Source organism: Sphaeramia orbicularis, chromosome 9 (assembly GCF_902148855.1).
Source record: "Sphaeramia orbicularis chromosome 9, fSphaOr1.1, whole genome shotgun sequence".
Taxonomy (NCBI): domain Eukaryota; kingdom Metazoa; phylum Chordata; class Actinopteri; order Kurtiformes; family Apogonidae; genus Sphaeramia; species Sphaeramia orbicularis.
The window spans coordinates 18,429,205-18,452,683 of record NC_043965.1 but is presented as its reverse complement, the minus strand read 5'-3'; the positions used below and the strand labels follow the sequence as shown (position 1 = coordinate 18,452,683).

At 38.3% G+C, this 23,479-nt stretch overlaps 2 protein-coding genes across 2 annotated transcripts; both read left to right on the top strand.

Annotated features, from left to right (window-relative positions):
• On the top strand, positions 1-17,402 carry spef2 (sperm flagellar 2). The gene is made up of 37 exons (XM_030143361.1): positions 1-211; positions 1,097-1,199; positions 1,581-1,833; positions 2,500-2,652; positions 2,888-3,043; positions 3,260-3,336; positions 3,861-4,074; positions 4,400-4,588; positions 5,107-5,294; positions 6,092-6,263; positions 6,487-6,709; positions 6,841-6,914; positions 8,244-8,347; positions 8,453-8,697; positions 8,805-8,880; positions 9,002-9,156; positions 9,326-9,481; positions 9,864-10,000; positions 10,614-10,741; positions 11,115-11,253; positions 11,367-11,504; positions 11,817-11,962; positions 12,071-12,148; positions 12,290-12,353; positions 12,503-12,562; positions 12,645-12,768; positions 12,987-13,106; positions 13,259-13,397; positions 13,763-13,835; positions 13,948-14,104; positions 14,184-14,290; positions 14,652-14,834; positions 15,044-15,136; positions 15,250-15,420; positions 15,543-15,758; positions 15,835-15,957; positions 16,776-17,402. Exons 1-37 carry the CDS (start codon positions 154-156, stop codon positions 16,839-16,841), a joined length of 5,058 nt encoding a protein of 1,685 aa, XP_029999221.1. The 5' UTR covers positions 1-153; the 3' UTR covers positions 16,842-17,402.
• Positions 17,403-17,747: 345 nt separating this feature from the next.
• Positions 17,748-22,723, top strand: LOC115425165 (UDP-glucuronosyltransferase 3A1-like). The gene is made up of 10 exons (XM_030142537.1): positions 17,748-18,352; positions 18,598-18,699; positions 18,836-18,956; positions 19,167-19,330; positions 19,500-19,664; positions 20,123-20,331; positions 20,463-20,608; positions 21,040-21,125; positions 22,039-22,258; positions 22,338-22,723. Exons 1-10 carry the CDS (start codon positions 18,271-18,273, stop codon positions 22,603-22,605), a joined length of 1,563 nt encoding a protein of 520 aa, XP_029998397.1. The 5' UTR covers positions 17,748-18,270; the 3' UTR covers positions 22,606-22,723.
• Positions 22,724-23,479: the final 756 nt, after the last annotated feature.

Here is a 23,479-nt window from a genome sequence, read left to right as displayed (position 1 = left end):
GCTGGGGGTTACCTTTTGTGTTTGTGTATTTGCTGTTATTAGCAAGCTAAAAGGCGAACTATTAGCAGACAGCTTTGTAAGCTGTCAGGCTGCATGTTGAAATAGTTAGAGTCGTTTAGGAGAAAACAGAAGGGTATATTTTACAGAAAGGACATGTCGGACATATTGTGTCGGTGGTTGAATGAGGAGCTCCGGCTGTCCCGGGCTGTTGGTATGTATGGTTAGCTGGAGGCTGGCTAGCTCAGTATAGTTAACTGTAAACACTATTATTTAGCTAAAGCTAGCAATGAATGACAACCTCTTAACCCATAAAGACCCAGTGGTACTTTTATGTCAGTTCCCAAATTAAATTTTCTCTATATCTAACCTGTCTTAAGTGACTTGTAACCTTTTATTATTTATAATATTAGCCTCTGTATCTTGTATTTTATCAGTATAAATCAGGCATTTTCCTATGTTTAATTTACTGATCACGTAGATGTTCATAAACTCAGATTACAGTTGAGAGTTATTATATCAAACACAGAGAAAACTGAAGAAAAATTGACTTTTTCAGCCAAGTCTATCATTAACTGAACATAAACCAAGCATTTCCATCCACTGTCATTGATGTAACTCCTTGGGTTTTATTGGTGAACCAATGTTCTAGAAGATGATGGTGTTTCCATGTTCACTACAGAGCCTCTGAAAGTCCAAATGGGTCATATCTGATGACCATGTAAAGATGACAAACTGCATTTTACACCAATCATTTGCATGTATTGATTTATATGTATTGAATTAGTGGATCAACACGTACTAAACAGTTTGAATCAGTAGATGCTTTTGGTTGGTGGTGGATGTTTGGGTCTTTATGGGTTAATTGTATGCAGAGATGTTATTAAGTGGTAGGGCGATGTAATTGAAACTACTCACAAGGGCTGAAGAGTTCTTAAGACATAAAAAAAAACTGCATTCTCCAAAAATAAGGTAAAAGTCTGCATTTGCACACACACAATATGTATTCAGTGTAACATCAGATGTCAGTGTTAGCATGATTTACTGTTTGTGTAATTGATGCCAGTTTGCCTAACTAACCTCATGTGGATCTTCACAGAGCCAAAGACCTTTGCCAAGGATTTCTCCAGTGGTTACCTAATTGGAGAGGTCCTGCATAAATATCAGCTGCAAAATGATTTCAATATGTTCATGAAAAAAGAGTAAGTTGTCTTCCAAAGGTCTTTTTTACCCTCTGTTACTGCACTTCCTAACCAAGCAACTTGCAGAGATAAAATAAGAACTGATCTTTTGCTTAGCACAGAAATAGACAAAACTCACTAGGCATCAGAAATGTAGTGGAGTAAAAAAAACAAACAAAAAAAAACGTTTCCCTTTCAAATTTCATGGAGAAGCAGTAGCATAAATGAAGAAATGCTATCAGTAAGTAAAATACGGCTTAAATAAGTAACTTGTACTTTAGATAAGTTAAATAAGTACTGTAATTGACTCAGTTTACTTATTCCACCACTTCTGACTTATCAAGACAGCCAGCTCTGCCTTCATCTTATTATTGTTCCTACGTATTGTTAATTTTCTCACAGCACCTCTGTCTCCAAACTGAACAATTTTACCCGCCTTGAGCCTACTCTTCGGTTACTGGGGATTTCATTCGACGTGGCCACAGCCCAAGGACTGATGGACGAGAAGCAGGGAGTTGCCACGCACATCCTTTACCAGCTGTATTTGTCTCTTGAAAAGAAGAAGAAAGCAGAAATCAGAGGGACTATAATGGAAATCATGCAGCCTGCAGCCACTGCTGGCCTGCACAAGAAAGAGCATGAGATCTACTGTGATGTAAGGGGGACTGGAGTTTATAATATGTGCCTCTTTTCTTTAAAAATTAAGTAAAGCAACACTGACTGTATAGCTAGTAGTCTCTGCTACAATTTAACAGTCAAACTAGATATTTATGAGCTTTACCCTTGACTTTTGACATGGCAAAATATAATGACAACTTCTGAAGATGATGATTTTTGATCAATACAATTACATTGTACTGATAAAAAAAATACTTTACTTGTTTCCCTTTGAAGACACAGTTTCAATAATAGTTTGATATGACACATCTAGGTTTTTCTGGTTCCTAAAGAGGCAGAGATGATACCATCCCAATCATGGGTACCATGCCTTCAGATTGCTCAAGTAAATAACATTACGTGCAACATGATTTAGGAGTTCTAACAATTATCTGCCAATTAACACCTCATGAAGTAAGCAAAATAAAGAAATACATGACAGTTACTATGATCACAGCTTCACATATTACCTACATGCTCATGATTTAGACAGCATCTTTCATTGGAGGTCATGAAGAGTAAAATGGATGAAGTGTCACAATACTGACATTATGTTTTGTCAGTTGTTAGAGGTAGCACAAATTTGACCTCTCCAAAATCTGTATGCAGGAAATATCTATCAAAAACATCAATTTTGAATCATGTTATTATATGTCTTTTTCAGCGGCTGCACAAGTTGGTAAAACGTGATGCAGAGCTGAAACTCCAGAAAATTTGTCAGCACTATGATGACAAATTCCAACAGGTGATGAATAGGTCTGTGATGGCCCATCCTGTCCAGCAACAGCGGCCACTCAAAGTCCAAGATGAGAAAAAAGTAAGGAATATCAAGAAGGCACTGGAGACTATAGATTGGAAAATATAGTATTAAGTAGTACAACATAATGGATCAAGTTAAGATCAAATTATATGACCAGACTGATGGGTTAATTTGTATTATTTATATACTTCACAGTTATATAATTTGGTATTGAATCGTGTGTATTCTGGTTCATTCCTGTTTATGCTACGTACAGTGTTAACCTCAGTGGACTGTCTGTGTTTTTTTCCAGGTGTGTCGTCAGAAGCCTAGTGAGCTTGTGACACATAACCAGACTGCTCTCATCCAGTTGCCCAAACCACCTCCAAAGTATTCACTGATTAATATGAAGAAAAAACAACAACAACAACAACAACAACGACAGCAGCGCAGGCAACAACAAGCACAGGTCTGAACCAGATCAAATAAAACGTGTTGTTGGAACTGAACTCTTGGTTTGCTCAGACAGGGTCATCCATGCTCATTACTCCACAAATTATGCTTTACTACCTCCAGTTCTATTGTTATACCACATGTTTGATATAAAGTACAGCTCATTTGATGAGAATGTTCCAATGCAAAAGCTTTTGTGTAGATTTTTAATTGTTCATTTTTGTCCCTGCAGGCGTTCCAGAATGAAATAGCCCAGTTTGAAACAAACAAAAAGAAACTGGCTACTTCCACTCTTACCTCTCCTTTAAGGTGTGAGAAAATAAATCAGCTTTTTATGTATACAGGTTTTGTCACATAAATCCATATTATTAGCCTCATTACATGATTGATTAAATCATATTTTTGGCACGAATTGGCAGCCACGCTTCTGTCAGTCTGCCCCAGGGCTGCTGTGGCTACATATGTAGTTTACCACCACCAGAGGGGGAATGTGAGAGCGAATGAATAATGGGTCAATAATGTAAAGCGCTTTGAGTGACCAAAAAAGCTCCATAGAAATCTAATCCATTATTATTATTATTATTATTATTATTATTATTATTATTATTATTATTATTATTATTATTATTATTGTTATTATATCTGTGTAACTTTGCTCTCCCAACACTGCTGCTTCATTTTATGCAGATATCACAATTTGGCCAAGAATATGATTTATGAGGTAATTATGCTATGAGGCTATGTTGCTCACGTTACCACTAGCATTGATATTTATCATTTTGCATGAAAACAATGCCTAATCATTTGAACTAAAATTTGTTTTCTCGATCTAGTCGTTCGCCGTACTCTAGAGACTTTCTCCTTAGTGGCACTAACCAAAGTGGTGAGGTCACTGAAAATCAAGTTAAGCCACAACTACAGTCCAACAGCGAGTACATCCAGAAGATCAGACAAAGGCTGCAGGAGGATGCACTGGCTCGTGAGCAGAGAGAGAAAAGGGTAGACAGATTCCTTGTGGAGCAACTCAAAGCCCATGAAGCTCAGGAGGTGATGCATCAGATGCTCATGTTTTTTTTTTTTTAGAGTATTTTCTTTTCTTTAGTTCAACATCAGGCAATCCTACCCTCCTAAGGGAACGTCAGTGTTTTTTTTAATTGAATTTGCACATTAGAAGTGTCTAAATAAATACCCACTAAGTGTCTATCCCTGAAAAAAAAAAAAAAAAAAAAACCTTATCAATATATAGTAATTCTTCAATGTATTTTTTGGAAACTGTATTGAAAAGACAGCTTTCTAATATCTCTGGATCTCAAATCACACACCTTCTCATTTGAATACAAAATCTACTGCCACCCTTTTGTAAACCTTACAGGAAGCGAGCCGTGATGAGTATCTGGTGAAGCGTTTGACCCGTCAGACGCAGCAGGAGCAGCGTTTGGTAGCGCAGCTCCTACAGATACGCAAGCAGAAGGAGGTGATCGTGAAGAACCGCCTGTTCAGAGAGCAGCAGATCCAGCAGCGCAGGGAGAAGGACTTCAAGGAAGCTCTGGAGAGGGAGGCGGTGAGATAGGATGACAGTTGAAGAACAATAATACGCTCTTTCCGTACTTTTCATTAGGCTGTATTAGTGATGATACATGTGCTGTCATAGGAAAATAGAGTGGGAGCGATGGACTTTGAATGTCAGTTTGTTAATGTTCACAGTTCTCAGTTTGAAATTTTTTAGCAGGGTGCTCAAAAGGAAAGTAAGGTGCAAAGTATGGAAAAATGCTTGACAAAGGATTATAGCCATGGTGTGGCATTGTTTCAGTGTTAAACATATAGTAACTTATCATTAATATAAGTGTTGTAGTTAAGTCTTTGGTGTAGTCATGGTCCAGTGACATGTTATTAACCAACCTTTAGATTTCTCTGCTTTGTTCCAGTACCAAAAAAACACTCTCTTGTGTTTTGCACAATAAATCTCTTATTTAATGATTTTTTCATCTTCCTTGATTAATCTTATGCAGCAGTGATTCACAAGCATTACAGCCATTTCCTCTCCACTTATTTCATCTCTCTAACTGGAACCTGGCCTAGGCTTTAGCTCGACAGGCTAAGCTGGACCGTGCTGAAGACATCAAAAAGGAACGTGAATTCTGTAACAAGATTGCCGCCGAGCGTGCTCAGAAAAGATACGAGAAGCACTTTAAGAGCTGCAAGAACATTGTGGAGCAGATAGTGGACTTGGCCACCAAGGTTGGAGAATATCATCAGCTTACTGGGAAGTACGTAACAATAATCAGTAGTATACAGAAGTATATGAAACCTGGTTTCAGACATTACATATTGGCCTTTTAAACAGTTGCATATGTATGTGGACCTTTTACACCATGTTTGTTAAGCTGTATCACTTCTACTGTGTCGCAGTTTAATATTTTATTGAAGTTTCTATGTCTATTTGTTTTAGTTTAGTAAAACAAAGGAATCATAGTACAGTATTGGCAAAATGAAAATATTTGTTGGATGAAAACTGAAATATTGCAATGTGATGCAACTTCAGGTGCACCACACTGCAAGTCAAAAACCTGTGAACTAATCACCAATATTGAAAACCTTCTTGTATATTACACCAGAGATAAAATAAAAACCAGGACATTCAACCTATTGTCTGCTTCTTATCATGATGAATACCACATTCCTACAGATTTTTCTTGAGTTTATTTGTTTAAAATAGATTCCCATTAGTTGCTACCAAGGTAACAACTAGTCTGCCTGGGATCCATCATTTAAAATAGCACATGCATCATTTTAAAGCATACATATAAAGAAAAGTTTACAAACTAGGCAACAGTGCCTTATAATAAAACAATTAAAACATGTACAAATGTATACAAATGAGTATGTCCACACAAACTGAAACAGTCACTTTGTAGCATCAATATTTTGTGCTTACTTGTGATTACATTAAGCAGTCATCTAAGAGGTAGTTTTAATATTTTGTTCAGGTTTTATGATATTCATAATTCATTTGGATCGTGTTTGTGTTTTTTTGAAGTCAATGTTTGTGCTGTGTCGTGTCCAGTCTGATTCCAGAAAAACACATGAGAGAGTGGAAGGAATTGCTGTTCAGTGGTCTGCCTCTCTATGAGCCAATAGAAACGGAGGGCCAGCAGTTTGAGTTCTCTACCCCACTAGACCCTGTAGAGCTTAAGAAGCAGGAGACACTCAACAACCAGGACTATGATGAATACACTGTGAGTTTAAAATACAGCTTGCAGTGTGTTTAAATCATGTCTGTACGGCTGCAGTGTGCTCACACACTTACCTGCAACTATGTGTGCATACATGTTGATTTCAATGTAAAATCAACACACATTTTGATATAGAAGCCATTATGTTTCACCTGATCCTGATCTTGAAGCTCTGAACTGTCCCTTGCACATCCTCCTCGTCTTAGCCAGACATTGTTTTTATCAGAACATGGTAGGTGAGTGGGTGTGGCCAGAGGAAGCAGGAGAGACCCAGTTACCCCCAACTAACAACAACATTCTGGGACATGTGGTTGTGCGACTCAGGAACATTGCACAACCGCCCATCGTCAAACCCGCCAAACCTTCATTTCCTCACTTTACCCTTAAGGCCTGTGTCCTGGGCAAGATTTGCACCGGGAAGACCACCTGCCTGGCCAAGATAACAGAAGGTACATAGCATGTAATCTAAATACAGACAGAAATGCACCATAAACACCAAACATGAAAGGTATAAAATGACTATACTGATAATAAGAAAGGATCGGAATGTGGTTAATGACTTTGTTATTCTCTGCTCCAGCCCATGGTTTTTATGTTTTATCAGCTGGCACACTGCTTGATGAGGCAATAAAAGTGTATCGGAATGGAGAAGAGGCAAGTTAAACACAGTATTACAGTTCAGATTTTTTTTTAACATACTTAATACTTCTGCATTAAGAGGATACCATGAAGTACTAGTATTGCACCAAAGAAATAAAAAATGTAGTAGAATGTTTTGAATTAGCCTCTAAACTCAGAGATGTGCAGTTGAAGATGAAAACACAACAACCCTTTTAAAACAAATGTTTACAGGTCACAGAGCAGCAAGGACAGAAAGACAGTGAGAAACAGCCCCAGTCTTCCTTATCAATAAAATCTGGTGGGTAATGGAAAACAGTGACTCTGTTTTATGTTACAGCTGATTTAAATGAAGAAATTCACTTTTACATTGCAGATTTTGTTACAAGTGATGCTGTTATAGATACCATGTCATATTGTATTTCTTTTTATCTCAGATCTTGACCATCAGGAAGAAATTAACACCGACGTTCAAACTGTCAGTATAAATTTTGTGTTTCTGTACTTCTTTTTCTTCTTATAATATAATCTTTAGAGTAGATTGCTAAAATTTGAAATAAAATTAATAACATGTGAGAAAAAGCATTTAATTTGTTATTTTCACAGGGTTTTAATGAGCCTACACCTTTTTTTCTCAGTCTGTTTATTAAGATACAACAAGAAAATGAAGGGACTAAGTCTATAGCGTTAAAACACAAAAAAAAAACTAAGTAAAAGCCAGTATTTAGCATGACCTCCATTTTGAAAACTCTTGTTTCATGTTAAGAAATTTACTTGAATAATCTTGTGTTACATCACACCAGGGGTCACCAATCCTGGTCCTCAAGGGAAAGTATCCTTGCATGTTTTAGATGTTTCCCTCTTCCAGCACACCTGATGGTCATTATCAGGCTTCTGCAGAGCTTGATTATAGGCTTATCATTTGAATCAGGTGTGTTGGAAGAGGGATACATCTAAAACCTGCAGGATACCGGCCCTCGTGGACCAGGATTGGTGACCCCTGCATCACACCAATCTTCCCTCAGAACATCTCAGAGTTTTTTGTTACTCTTGGGCTATGTTGTACTTTTCTCTGTCCAGATGAACCTGTAGAGCTTCTATGGCTTGTATAATATTCATATTTTTTCCTGAAGTGTGTTTTTGTTTTACATGTTTCCTGTTTCTTCCAGTTGTGGCCATCATAACTTTGCTTATATTAAAACCAAATGGTGGCTTAAGACTTACAACGCTTAGATAATGACAAAAGGAAGAATTAAATATTGGTTAAATATTTTCATGTAACTAGTTAGTATCGCCACATGCATTGTTGTTTACTTATTACTTGCTTTATCCCCTGTAAAGTGCTTATATGGGTCCTTTTCTCAGTTGTCCACTCAGGCCACGCTGGGAGCCTCTGCAGATAAAGAGATGAGGGCAGGCAAAGCCGTCCCTGACGAACTACTGGTAGATATTATAGTAGAAGCTATCAGGTGAGCACATAAACTCTGACCTGAAATCATTTATGGATATGTTTTTAGAATATTTGGGTATGTGGATAAAACAAACAGATGAAATATTTGTTAATTTTGTACCAGGCAGATCCCAGCTAACTCAGGTTGGATCCTGGATGGGTTTCCAGCGGACATCACCCAGGCTTACCTGCTAGAGAAAGCCCTTGGTGGAGCTGTAGAAGGAGAGAATGACGTTATAAGCAACAGGATAAACCTCGCCCTAGACCCTGATCCACCTAAACCGCCACCACCCCCAGCTCCTGCTCTGGATGTGGTGCTGCTGCTTGATATCCCTGATGAACATGTCACCACACGTGGATACAATCACACTGGCATGTTACACCGGTGGAGATTTAATGCAAAGTGTCTGCATGCACACATTTTCCAAGCGACTAGTTAAACATCACATATCTGCGTGTAAATGCTTCTCTTGCTCTTCCTACTGACACAGATGCTGCTATACACTCCGATCCTTCATACAAGAGCCTTTACCTGGCACAGATACCACACAGGTAAAAATATTGCATAAAACAGGCTACTTAACTTCACTGAATACACTATTACTACTATCGTAACCCCCGTTTGTCCTCTCCTTTTTCGTCTTTCCTCATCTATCATTCTTTCCCCCTGAAGGATTGTTGCTTTTCAGGACAGCTGGCCAAAACTAGAGGAATGGTTCGGTCAGAAACAAAACATTTTGGTCCATGTTGATGCAAATGTAGAGAAGGAGGAGCTTTGCAGGAGAATAGAGGCTGTCCTTCAGGAAGTTATGAATAAACCAAAGAAAGGTAACTTGGAATCAGTTTGGTACTAATTGATTGCGAGTACGCAGTGAATGATTGTGTTCACTAGAGCAACAGCTTCACACACACAATTTTTCAATACATTTCTCATGAGTTTTCACCACTTCTTCTTCTCTTTCTCCTTTTTCTCCTTCTTCTTCTTCTTCTTCTTAAGATGTAGTGTTAGACAGTGGAAATGCTGTAAACAGTGGAACGGCTCAACAAACTACTTCAGTAAAATCACCACCTGCACACCAAGCCCCTGCCCTCGCAGAGTCTCACACCAGCCTAAATGAGGAAAAAACAGGAAATGAAACTGATGTTCCAACAGGTGATTTGATCATTAGTCTGTGTGTGAATAATATTTATTTGTCTTTATTTTTTTTTAAATCCACTCTGGCTATAAATAAAACTGGGTGCAAAGAGAGTATGAGAGTAGAAATGTAGCAAGCATCTTTTTTTTTTCTATCATATTGTTAGTAACCAAATACTGACATGGATGCACTGACAAACATAATTATGATCAAAGTTGACCTGGTGACATGTATGTTTTTTTTTTTTTTTAATTATAGTTTATATGTTAAAGGTTTGCAGCTGAAACCTTTATCATCTATTAGTGACATTCAGTATGAATGTTGTGAATGTTTTATTAGTGTTCATTTGACTCTTCCACTTGGTTAAATAGTTATTTATGTTCCTGTATTTTTCCTTAGAAAAAGGGCAATCTGGGATGGCGACACCTAGGTCAGTGTCCAATGAGGACAACCAAGGGGCCCCGAAGTCTCCTGAATCTGCCTCTCCATACCCAGGCTCATTTAGTTTGCCCTATGTGGATGAACCAGTGCCTCCAGTAGGATTCAACTTCTACATTTCTTTTTTTTCATATTAGAATTGAGAGTAATTTTCAAATGCAGTGCATGAGATATTGTCAAAATTAAGATGCACTTACCAAAAGTTACCACAAGGTGTCCCCATAATCAGATTAAACCTGTGCACCAGCAATTTGACCCAGTCCTGGTGTCCACACGCATGCCCACAGACAGGATTTAGGGGAGTTGAAATTTTCTCTTACATATTTTGTGGACATATTGAAGACTTTCTATAGGTTAGCACCTTCTGTAGTCCTTTGCTCATGGTTCATAGTTTTCTACAAAACCAGCTAACTGATTATTTGATCATTATAAACTCACAAACCAACAGGTATTGCTATTCCTATTTTTAAAACCTAAATTATTTTACTTTATTTTATTTTATTTTGAGATGTGGGTTGATTCAGCTTCTCTTAAAGCCTCTCACACTCAACCACTGACCAGCTGACATCAGTAAAGTTTGTGGGGGTTTAGTGATCAGGGAGGCTGGGAACGGGCCTTTTTTTTTTTTTTGCACTATTTTTTAAGTTTACGTCCTCCCTCCACTGCCCCCCACCCAACCTTCTCTTTTCCCCTGTTTGTCTCAATTAACAGGAGCTCCCAGAGTACTTGTGCACCCACTGGGACACAGTATGTGAGTCTTATGTGAACACCATAAAGGCAGTGATGCAAGAGCTGCGTCCAGAACGAACATGTATCACCCATCACCTGTACAATCTCAGGTATTTTAAAGCACTTGTTAGATCCACAGTCATGGGCTAAGGACAAACGTAAAGTCCTTATGACTTGATCTCCTTTGCTTTCTAATGAATGGAGTATTTCAAAACTTGAACTGAAGTTTGATTCGATTTTAGTGGCCAAAATGAAAAGTTAATGTTGCTAATTAAATGAGCTAAAGGTTGCTGAAGTAAAACACGTATTATTAAATGTTGCTAGCATTTAAGAGAGCATCACAAGTAGTTTAAACATCATTTTATAATGCAAAGGTACTGAATAAATCTGATCAAACTGATGCTTCTTGTTTCCTGGTAAATACAACATTAGTTTCTTTCTAAAAATGTCATCTTTTGGTTGTTTTAAATTATATATTTTCAGAGAGGAGTTCAAGCACTTCCTGGCCCGCCCAGACCTGAAGCAGGAGTTAGTGTCTCAGTGGCAGAAGGAGTTCAATAACGTACCTGATGATATGAGAGATGACGAGGAGACAAAAGCAGAGCTGCATCAAAGACTGGATGTAAGAAGAACTTTGATTACAATGCAATGTAGTCGCCTTTAACCTGAAAATGATAGCAGAAAGTGCTGAAAGATGAAAGTAAGTAAGATCTGTTATAATGTATATATGTGCAGGACCTGCGTGAACGTTTGTGGGACATGAGTGATAAACGTAAGGAGGAAGATGAGCAAGAATGGGCTGCTGTCATGGGTGATGGGTGGCTGGAGGATCACACTGCTCTCCTGATTAACCACCACTCTACGCTTACACAGGTTGAGTTTTAATAACTGTCGTTCAATGTAGTTGGGCAGAAATATTCAGTCTTTTTAGTCACTCTTTAGTTAAGTTCAGTTTGCAGTTGTTGTAATCTCATGTTGAAAACTAGTATAGTCATACTACTCTTAGTGTCCTTTAAGTTACTACCTTCTACTGCCCTTTTCTGTCCTCTGTGTTCTAAGCTCTTATTTGTGTCTGTTTTGGAGTTTTGTGCTCTTCGTTGTAGATTATGTTACTTATATGGTTGGTCTGACATTTATTTTTGTCAGAAGTTTAATCTTGGCTTGATTTTATTTTTTATACTGTAGGCGGAGTTGGACCGATTCCAAGACACGTTCTGTTTGCTCAGGGTTTACTATCTGAGCATGTGCAAACAGGTGCTGCCTGAGCCAATCACTAGCTTTGTCTGTATCCCTCTGTTGGGCGCTCCAGATATGACAACTCAAGAAGAGAGGCAAGATTTACAATATAAATAGGAAACTAACAACTTTAGTGCAAGACAGTCCAAATAACTGACAAAACTGTGAACAAGTTTTAAAGGATGGAAAGTGACAATGTGATTTTGTCCCAGTAGTAATGAGGCGGCAGCTGCAAAGACACACGGTCACATGGATGATGGAGGGGAAGACCGGAAAACTTTGTAAGTGATACGCTGTATTATACACAATGCTTCTTTACATTTTACTGCCATCTGATTGATAAAAGTGCTGTAATGTCACACACATGTAAAAATGCATGTTGGTTATTTCCTACAATCCTGCCAAATTCTATTTGTCCCCAGACATCCTGACTCCTCAGGGGCGGTCACCAAGACAAATAGCCAGCACCAGACAGAACCTGCCATGGTAATGTTTTTTTTTTTTTTTTTAGTATATTAAAGGGTGCATCAGAAATATCTAGACTTTGTGTTGCATTAGAATGTTACTAATTAGATATATGAAGACATATTGTAGCTCTGGTAACACCTACTGACATTTATCTCTCTTTACTCTAGTCACCACATGACAAACTGATCTCTGACTATGAAGAAGCACTCACAACCATCAGAAATTTGGTAATGCTATTCTGGGTGAATGACCATATAGAGTATCGTTGAGGCAGATTTCCTTATGTGTAAATGTTGTACATATGTGTAGGTTTCAGGAGAAACCCTGCAGAGTGACATGGAGACAAAACTGCAAAAAGAGAAACAAGAGAAGGAGAAACCTGCAAGTGCGCATGGAAAAAATAAAAAGGAGCAGTCAGCCAAAAAAAAGAAAGGTATGTCCTCAGAGGAATATTGAGGAAATAGGACAGGTCCTCATCTATATGTTACTGAGGGTTTAAATCCTGTTCTGAAGTTCAGTGTGTGTGACCCTTGCTATCAAATATGCGATTACAAATAATAGTAATAATACATCATGTCAGATAATAATAATCACTACAACAGTAGATGCATTAAAAGTGTTTGTCATTATCTTTGTTACCTCTCTCTTCAGGTGCTCCCTCTCCTCCTCCTCCTGCACCCAGCCCTGTTCCAGATGAAGAAAAAAACCCAGAGTTGAAAGCACTAAGAATCAAAGTATATAACGAATACGCAGCTGCACTGGATCATGAGGGTTCGCACATACACACACAGAACATAACCACAATATGGTTCAACCTCACCTGTACCCTTACCTAACATTGTAACAGGTCTACCATGTATGAATTTTATTCTGGGGGCATTCATGAGTTCCCTTATGTATTTGTGCATATGTGTGTTTTCCAGAGCGAGCAGCAAAGGTACGTATCGCACTAGTGAAAGGTCATGGCCTGGCAATGGTGCAGTCCCTGAAAAACAGTGCAGAGCAGACCTCTAGCAGCATGAAACAGTGGTTAGAAGCACGTTTTGTCACTGAAATGAAGAGGTGAGTCCATGTGATTTGTATAGTTACAGTATTTTTTTCATATAGTGTGAGTAAAGCATAAAAATGCAGTCCATTATATAGTTTTGAAGTTCATTTTATTTATTACAGTCAATTATTTATACTTTCTTATATTTTCACTTATCATTTGCAGTAACGTATTGTTGAATTACTGTGTGGCAAATGCTTTTTTGTTTCTCATAATGCCATGTCTTATGTTATTCTGAAGGTTTTATTTAATAATACCTGGGTATCATAATAATCCATTACCAATGTGTTAAACTCAGACCATATTAAATGTGTGGTTGATATTTATTTAACAGTAGAAGGCAAGTTTACTATTTTTGTGTGTCTGTCTTCCCCTACAGTATTGACCAACTAACAGAAGTGGTGCGCCACCACATAGAATCTGCAGCGAAGCTCCAGAATGAGCTGATCTTGGTAGGAAATCACTTAATTTCAGTATTTCAGGGTTGACTCTGTTGTGGTCTCTGATTTCAGGATAGTAAGGATATAAACTGTTCTACTGATGTTCCCCTACTTTCTTCTACAGGACTCTACTAACTTCTATCTGAATGGAGACTGTCACATGGTGGCTAATCCTCCACCCCCGTCCCGTCCACCCAGTTTGGAAAAACCCTCACAGTCCACCCTCACCATTGTTCAGCTAGAGTTACTCAACAGGCAGTTTTACGATGTTGCTCCATCAGGTACATATATGAAAACATGGTTTGTGTTGTATTTGGCATATTCATTCATTGATCCCTGTCTTTCCTTTCTGACTGTTAGGCCTCATAGCCAGTTTTGACTTCTACAATGTGCTGATGGACATCACCTCTGTTAACATGGGCAGAGACTCCCTGCCTGAGAGGTGGATGAAAATGAATGAAACACAGGTGCTTTACTGTTTTTTACTGAAAAAAACAAAACAATAACACAACAAGTATATACAAGACTCTGTGTCTTACAACAGAGAGATTCAGCTGCAGTAGTGGAGACTTTCTAACATATGCTATGTTATCTTACATTTTGTTCTCTGATCTCTTTTCATTAACCACAAACATATGATAACATTCTTTCTCGTAGTTTCAAATCCAAAATCTCTCTGCCAACAAAACGAGAAAAACAGATTTTAAAGCTATCCTGCTACATAATCAAACATCTCACTTGTGGTGTAAATTGTACATAAATTCTGTCTGTTAGATATAGATAAAATACATTACAGAACATTACAGTGTCTTTTTCTGTCCTGTGCAGTTGATGGAGATAGTGTCTCTACTGAAGGACGAACATGAACTGGTAGACTGGCGCCGGTTCCTGCTCAGCTGTGCCCTCCCCTGGCCGTTACCCACCCTAACACAGCTGTTAACCACACTTCAACAATTCAAAGCAGCAGACAGTGGAGAAACAGGCTACATTAATGAAGAACAGTACCTGCAGGTAAGTATCTTAACAGATACAGATTTAATTTTGCTTTTTGTGATTAACAACAAACTTGAATTAAAGTAAAAAATGACACACTTATTACTATAAAATGCAGGATCAAGTGAAATGCTGCATAAGAATCTCAAACACGTCATACAGACTTACAGCACTGTATGCACAAAGAAAATTACCTTTTTCCTTTTATTGACTTCCATTATCTCCAGACACAGTTGTGGTTTTCCAATGATTGTGTCCAGTCTGTTCCAGAGGACCCCTCTGACCCTCTGCCCTATGACCGTTTTTCTAACCTACGTAAGGTAATTTACCTGCAGCATTTCTTTACAAAGTTGAGCCAAAGCGTATTTATTTCAGAAATGTGACCTTAAGTGATTAAAATTACAACTACAACAACTGCGTTTTCCCTTTTCAGTTCTTTTTCCAGTTGTTTGCAGACCACTCTGTCTGCCCACCTCATCTGGACTATGTGTCAATGCTTCAGTACTTTGCAGCTGATCCAAACCCCAAACAGGGCTTCATCAGAGCTCTGAGTGTAGTTCAGGGGCAGCATCTCAAGCAGTCATCATCCAGTCACTTGGTCAAGGTAAAAAAAAAAAAAAGGAGAAAGAGACTGAATGATACTTTACAAAGCAGCTCTATATATTAATTATGGTGTGAGAAGCAGACGTATTGGCTAATATGGGTGTGAATTTTCCTTTACTACAGTCTATGCCCAGTATTGTAGAAGATACTGAATTCAGCTCCCCAGAACTTTGTGGAGAAGACAAAGAACAGGTGAATCCTTGTACATCCAGCAGTTTTTCGAGAGATCAGGAAGTGTCCCTCCCTACTCTGGCTACTGTCACCTGCCACAGAGGAGTCAGGGTGACGGACAGTGACCACCTTCCTCCCAGTTGTATGAGCCAGGCGGAGCACACTGAGGTACAACACCAGTACATGGAAAAGTAAGACCACCATTTTTGTCTCAATAACCTGTGGTCTCTTTGTTTGTGTCCAGGTCCTGGAGTGTGTTTTCAGAGAACTGGGCTACAGGCCTGAGGATCGTGTCCCTTTCTCTGTTCTCTGTCAGCATCCGGTCATCCAGGACCAGATGGAGACCTCAACCAAGTACCAGTTTATAGTAAGTTTTATAGGGACTCCACAACAGATCACTGATGTCCTGGTATTTTTTAGAACTTGTGCTACATACTTTTTTGTGTTGAATGACTAAAAACTGACATGTACTATCAACCCATCAGTGAGGCTTTACATTTTATCTTTAAAGCTGACAAAATACATACAGACAATATGTTACAGACATGAGTCAATACAAATAAGAACAGTCCCCACACCCCACTTCACACCCATGCTCCAACAGAGCCCTACCCTGAGAGAAAAAAAAAATCACTGTACTATTTAGCAGATAGGCTGTAATTCTGCATACAACCACATATATTGTATACATTGTAAAAGAGAAGGGGGATACATTTTTAAATTATACGTGCAAATAGAGCAAAAGTGGTCCCTATGAATCATAATCATTGTTTTATATTGTAGTGTATTGAACTATACTGTTTTGCAATATATTCCACTGTCTTGCTCTGTACTGCACTTATTACACTATATTGTTTTGTCTTGTATTGCACGGATCTCTGTTATTTATTATGTGGGGACTGCGGATGAAAATTAGCATTGGTACTAACTCCGGCATATATACATGTTTATACTGAAATGGAATGTATAAATGTGTTCATTAATGTGCACTGTTCTGCCTAAATAAAGATACTTAAGTTCTCTATTATAAAGGGTCAGTCCAACAAAGCATCAGTATGGGTGACATCCAACTTCTCTATGGGCATTAGAAAAGGTTTCCACGTATCAGTATTTATGACCTTTAATATTGACATTTTTGATACTCTATCATCTCATTTTCTCCCCCTGTCTTTGTGTGTCTTTCAGAACATTCACAGAGTGCTACTAGCTGATCAGGAAGAAGGAGAGATTCACAACATGAGACCTTCCTAAATCCTTCCGCCTACACATAAATGCATGAACTATTTCATTTACAAAATTAAGATGGCTCTTATGTTGCATTGAAGTATTCACATTATTGCTGGAAATATTTAGCCTTATCCTGATGATTTACTCCAGTATTGAATAAACTAATCTGCGTCTCGTCTGTTGTCGCAATTGCGTCAGTCTGTAGAAATCTCCGATGAAGGTAGGAATGACAACATGATTAAAATGACAACGGTAACAATCAGCGGCTGCAGGATTGACCCCTCTGACTCACTTTCTTCTCCTGACATACTCCATCAGTTTTTCTGACTGACTTGTTTTTCTAATGACCTCTCTGACACAGAAAGGCATTGGTTGTGGCTACAATGAGCGCATTGTCCAGGATAACCTACATGTCAAGCCTGACTTCCCAGCAACTGCCTGTCCGAGCGGTGAGCACCCATAACCCCGCCACAGACCGTTCAGCGGCGACTGTGTCCACTACTCCTATCTACAACACACCAAACTGACGTGGACGTGTGGAAATAAAGACAAAAATATCAAAAAACATCAGCCACAAACCATGTATATATTTGTTTTAATGTAAATGCTGATATAAAACATTGCAATAAATGATTCAAGACATTTTCCTGTATTTGAATTTAGCCCTTTTTGGTGGTTTATATTTTCAGTACACTTGATATTAAGTAATAAGTATTATTAATATGTAATATCAGAGAGTTGGTGTTATAGTCTTACAGAGCATCTTCTGGCTGAGGATTAAGTTCCCTCCAAATGCCTGTTGATTTTTTCAGTTCTCATGTCCAACAAGGGCTGGAGAACCCCCCTCTCCTCCTCCTCCTCCCACTCCCCACTTCACTTTCCCAACACCCTTTCCCTCTTTCCCTCCCTTTCATTCAGTCATTCATCCAGTGCTCCTGGACGTCTATCTGATCTAAGAGAAAACAGCTCAACATGTGTCACACAGACCTGAATGCAGACCCTTCACATCTTACAATGAATAACAAGGAATTAAACTGAGGAAGAAGGTTTGGCCCTGGAATCTGGAGAAAAATCCAAATTCATGAAGTTTGGATTCTCCCGTATCGACACTGACAAACTCTTTATGTCAGTGGGACCTGGCAGCACCCATCTATCCAAAGGAAGACTTGAGGGATTTACATTAATGCGCTGAAACATGCACTTAAAATAAGATTTTTGAAAAAGTTTTTACTTTACAATCTTTCTGTTATTTTCTTCAGGATTCTCATCTTTTTGATCATTTGTGCTAAATTCCCTAAATACCTCAGTCATTTATTGGTTCTGGCTTCTATCACAGACTTTCACCTTTTTTTTAACAAATAAAATTTCATTTACTCTGATTATTTGTTAGAGACCTATTTTAAGAACTACAGAACGTTGGCTGCTGTTTAAAACTGTTTGGCATTTTGATAACATGGGGACTATATTTTGGACATTTTCTCTTCTGGCTCTTCCAGGACTAGAGTCTGCCAAGATCCTCACAGTCTGTCTAATTGGTGAGTCCAGTGTTCACTCCACTGATTGTATTTTTGACTTTCTTTCTTTTTTTTTTTTTACTTTGTTTAATTTACTCTCATTAAATCTCTTTGCCAGACTTGTGAGCTATGAATAAATAAATACTTATTTGCCATGCTATACAGTTGTTTTCAAAAACATGTATGTTAGTACACGTACATTGACACACATAGTTATAACGTGTTCAAATACTCAGTCTGTTTTTGACTTTCTTCTGCTTCTACAGGAGGAAGCCACTATTTGTTATTAGATGACATTTCTCATAACTTGCAACAACATGGACATGAAGTCCGTATGCTCTTACAGCTGGGAAACCCTGTCATTACAGGTGAACCACACACTCAAACATATATTTTAGATTGTGTTACACAATGTTATCACTCATTGTCTACCTCATTAAATCTGAAAACATGTTTCCTCTCCTGGACAAACTAAGCATGTACACATCTCCATGTTCCTCCAAGGCTTTTCCTACACAACTCGTGCACACAGTTACCAGACCAGCACCTGGTCCTTAGGGGAGAAATACACTAAAGAGTACAATGGCTGGTTCCTGGAGCAACAAGCCCAGTTCTTCCTGGGAAGGTATCGAGCCAATTTTAGTTAAGATAAGATAAGATAAGTTAAGTTAAGTTAAGTTAAGATAAGATAAGATAAGATAAGATAAGATAAGATAAGATAAGATAAGATATAGTTAGTGGATTATACATCATTGTATTTGTACAACTTTATATATGACAATTTAACCGTAAAATGTTGCCTTCGTCTGCAAGCCATGTTTTTTTTCCTTCTCAGGGACAGTCTTAAAGCTTTTCTAACCTTCATGGGACACTTATCCTATCAGTGTGACAAGCTTCTAGAAGACAAAGAGATGATGTCCCTGCTCCAGAGGGAACACTATGACGTGGTTATTCTTGATGCTTTTAACCCATGCTCCTTCATCCTAGCTCGCAAACTTGGTATGTGTGCAGTTTATTTCACTAGTTTATGTCCTGATCTTTAATTATAAAACAATGTCATCACAACAGTTACACAGTATTTAGCCTGCACTATATCTTTGTATAAATGGTATAAATTAATGTTTTACCAATCATCATGTTGATGGGTTTTCCTCATTGTTTCCTGCAGGTGTCCAGTACATTGCTTTCTATCCTGGTTCTTTGAATGGACCACTGTCCATCGCTCTTCCCAGTCCAGTCTCTTATGTACCAGTTTTCAGCTCTGAGCTGTCAGACCACATGGACCTCTGGGGTCGGGCAAAGAATACCTTTTATTCTGTCATGACTCCTGTGGGTAAGAATATTACAAAGGGTATAATTGCATAAGTTAATATTTGCTTGTCAGGTCTTTAAGTGTGGTCTTGAAAAATATTAGTTACTTTTATACTTTTATACAATCACTCATTTCAGTTCATCACATGCAGTGGAGTTGTCTATAACTTATTAACATTTTATTTATTAAGTATCCTATAATGAAACTAAATGAATATTGAGATTTTGCCCCCTTTTCTAAATTATTATTTCCTTATTTCAATTAAAGAAAGCAACTATTCCTGTCCAATATTATGTTATTATGACAACTTGATTTTTACAGTTGATATTTAACCCAGATTGAAAATAGCATTGTAAAAAATGTGATTGTAATTTTTAGCTACCCACTATCACTAACTGCATAACTTCCTCTCAACTTGCAGAAATGTGGCATGTAAGATGTTATTTTCTTTTTAATTGCCTGTTGGTCTTATTTTAAAGGCCACACACTTGTGTGGTCCAGGTTCAGGGATGTCGCTGAGCGCCACCTGGACTCAGGTTCACCTCCTGGTGGCCTGGAGGAGTTACACCGAGGAGCTGAACTGTGGGCTTTCAACACTGACTTTTCCCTGGAGTTCCCACAGCCTCTCATGCCTTACACTGTGCTGGTCGGGGGTCTGCTGAATAAACCCTCAAAGCCCTTGGAAATGGTATGTTCAGAATATCTACATGGATCACTCAGACTCAGGTTTTCAAATGTACTGACTGCTCTTCCCACTCATCACCTTTCTCTCGTTTTTTTTTTAACTTCTGTCATCCCTCTGTCTTCTGAACTGATCAGGATCTTGAGGTGTGGATCTCGGACTTTAAAGAGGCAGGTTTTATTGTTGTGACCCTTGGATCGATGGTCTCCTCTGTCTCTGTGGACTCTCTGCTCACAGAGCTCATAGTTGGTTTCTCCAGGATCCCTCAGGGTGTGATCTGGAGGTAAAAGCATGACACAGTTTACAGAGTGGCAGAAGTCTGAGGCTCTTATCTCTGTCTTTCTGATCATGTTAATAAAGTGTTTAAGAAAATATCATGACTCTTGAGTACTGCAACATATTTTGTTTTGTAATGCTGTATGGATCCTTTAAAACACTGAATCCATTTTCAGTCAGTTTATATACATACATTTGTGGCACACAGTGGGTTTAAACCCCCGAGCACCCGATGGAGGTGTTTTAATTTATCTTCAGCCATTTAGATGTTATGCAGATGGTGGTGTTCGCCTCACCTGTCAGTATCTGTAAAATAACACATGACTAACTGCTAGATTATAACCAATACACAGCCTGTTAGCAAATTGAAAAACATGCACATTATGTGATTGAAATCATGATAAAGTACAGAAATGATTTGGTTGTGTTTTCTTGCAGGTATGACCCCAAACGATGGCCTTCTTACCTGGACATACCTCAGAATGTTAGACTGGTGGACTGGCTCCCGTTGAATGACCTTCTGGGTGGGATCAGTCTGCTTCTCTCAGCTTAACCCCTAGGAAACAATAAAACAATAAAACAATGCATTTTAGGAGAGATTACTGTCTGATGCTGTAGCAAGAACACAGTAATGCGCTGTAAAATGCAGCATAGGTTTATGTCAATTCTGTATAAACAGTACAGTATGATAATGGACATATGGTGACTATGCATTGCTCTGTTGTGTAATTTTAGTTTAATGCTGTGGTGTAATATAGATAATAGCAACACAACAACATTCAAACTTTGTTAGCCAAGTAACCACAATGCACTGCAACTTAAGAAAACACATGCAGAAAACATGCAGGATAAAATGCTCAAATATATATATATATGTTAAAAAAAAAAAAAAAAAAAAAAGCCATATGGACTGCAAGTAGCCCAGGATGTGTTGAGGAATACAGGGTCAAAAAGTGACTAGAACACAGGAACACTTAAAAAAGGCTTTACCTGGCGGGTTCTGTACATTGTTGTGTTTAAAGTTTGCCATTATCCCTCAGGTTAAACTAAGTGTTTGATGCTGGCATGCCAACAAAACTAAGAATTGGAAATGAAATATGAATTCTAAAGTAATCATGTCTTGTCCAGATTCATCACTTTTCTCAAGTGTGTGGAACCATATCATTGTTGTCATCTGACCTAGTAGGAATATATTTGTTTATTTGGTTTTGTTGTGAGTATTTTCTAGTATCATTAGTAAATAAATGAAGATGTTTTCTAAAACTGATTGCATTGCTGTTGCATGGGTCTTCTAAAGCTCCAGTGTACTGAGCTCTGTCTACCACCGTACTAACCTTAAAAATGCACTGTTTTAAACTTTAACTGCCATCCACCTGCACTCCAGAATGTTTCTCATGTTGTTGTTGTTTTTTTCTTTCATTTTTCCATGTCTGGAAGGTCACAAACAAGCACGCCTGTTTATCACCCATGGTGGACAAAACAGCCTGCTTCAGGCAGTGTACCACGCTGTTCCTGTGTTGGGAATGCCTCTGTTCGGAGACCAGTTTGATAATGTGGTGAGAGCAGAAGCAAAGGGACTGGGTTTGACCATCAACCCCAAACACATCAGCAGAGATCTGCTCAGCTCCACCATTCAAACTCTTATCAGCGACGTCAGGTATGTGGACACCAGACGGACAAACTGTGACTGGGGCTGAACACACAGATCTGGAATAACTTATCCCCGTTTTCTTTAGATTCAAGTCTTCAGCTCTGAGACTCAGTAAGATCCACAGTTCACATCCGGTTCCTCCGTCCCTGAGACTGGTTCACTGGGTGGAGCATATCCTGCAGAGTGGAGGTGGAGCTCACTTAAGACCAGTTTCACTGATGCAGCTGTGGTACCAGAGGTATCTGCTGGACCTGGTGCTTCTACTCACAGTGTCACTTGTCACTCCTGTAATTCTCTGCTGGTCTTTATGCAGGAGCAGGGACTGCAAGGATAAGCACAAAAAACTACAATAGGTCCCTGTTGGACTACAGAATAAAACCTCAGGTTGTTTGTCTTCATACTGTTTACAGAACAACTGTGTGAACTTTACTCCTGTCAATGTTCAATAAATAAAACCATTCTGGATTTTTACATCGCAGTTGATTATTACAACTATTACACTGGATTATTGCATATACTGTAGTATAGTATAATGTATAAGTATAGTATAATGTAGTATAGTATAACTAAAACTGACATTTTCCAAGTGATTTAAAAGAGGAAGTTAAGAGGTGGGAATGAAACAGCAAGGATTCACATTTATGTAATATAACATTTAAACTCTGTGATTCAGTTTTAACTTCTATTTACAGTTTACTTTAAAACCGGCTGATTCTTGAGATGGATTAAGCAAAACGCATTCTTCAAAGAAAGTTTAAGGTAAGATTCAGCTCAATGAACTTATATAATGCTGCTGAATTTCTCACAAAATATTTGCTCACAGAGGAACATGTTCTAAAGCAGGAAAACACAGCAATGAAATAAATACAGCTGTAACTACATATACTCCAACCATTGACAGCCCTTTTCCCTCCTCTTTTACACTTAAAAGACACATGAAACAGTTTATTTTTCTAGCTAGATTTACTGAATTAAACCTAGTTTTCTCAAATCTGATCAGAACAAATTTAATCAAGCGCTTCAACGGAAAATTAAAACCACTTAGAGTGTGAATATTTCTGCCAAAATCACTAACACGCATTGACTGATTCTGGAAGACAATGATCCAAAGATGTAAGACGTGTCTGAAATCATTCACTATTCTCTATAACGTGCATGCTGCTTTGTAGGTCTGAATGTATGGTAAATATTGTTATAGAATGTAGAGCTGGTTCGAAGTATCCCACA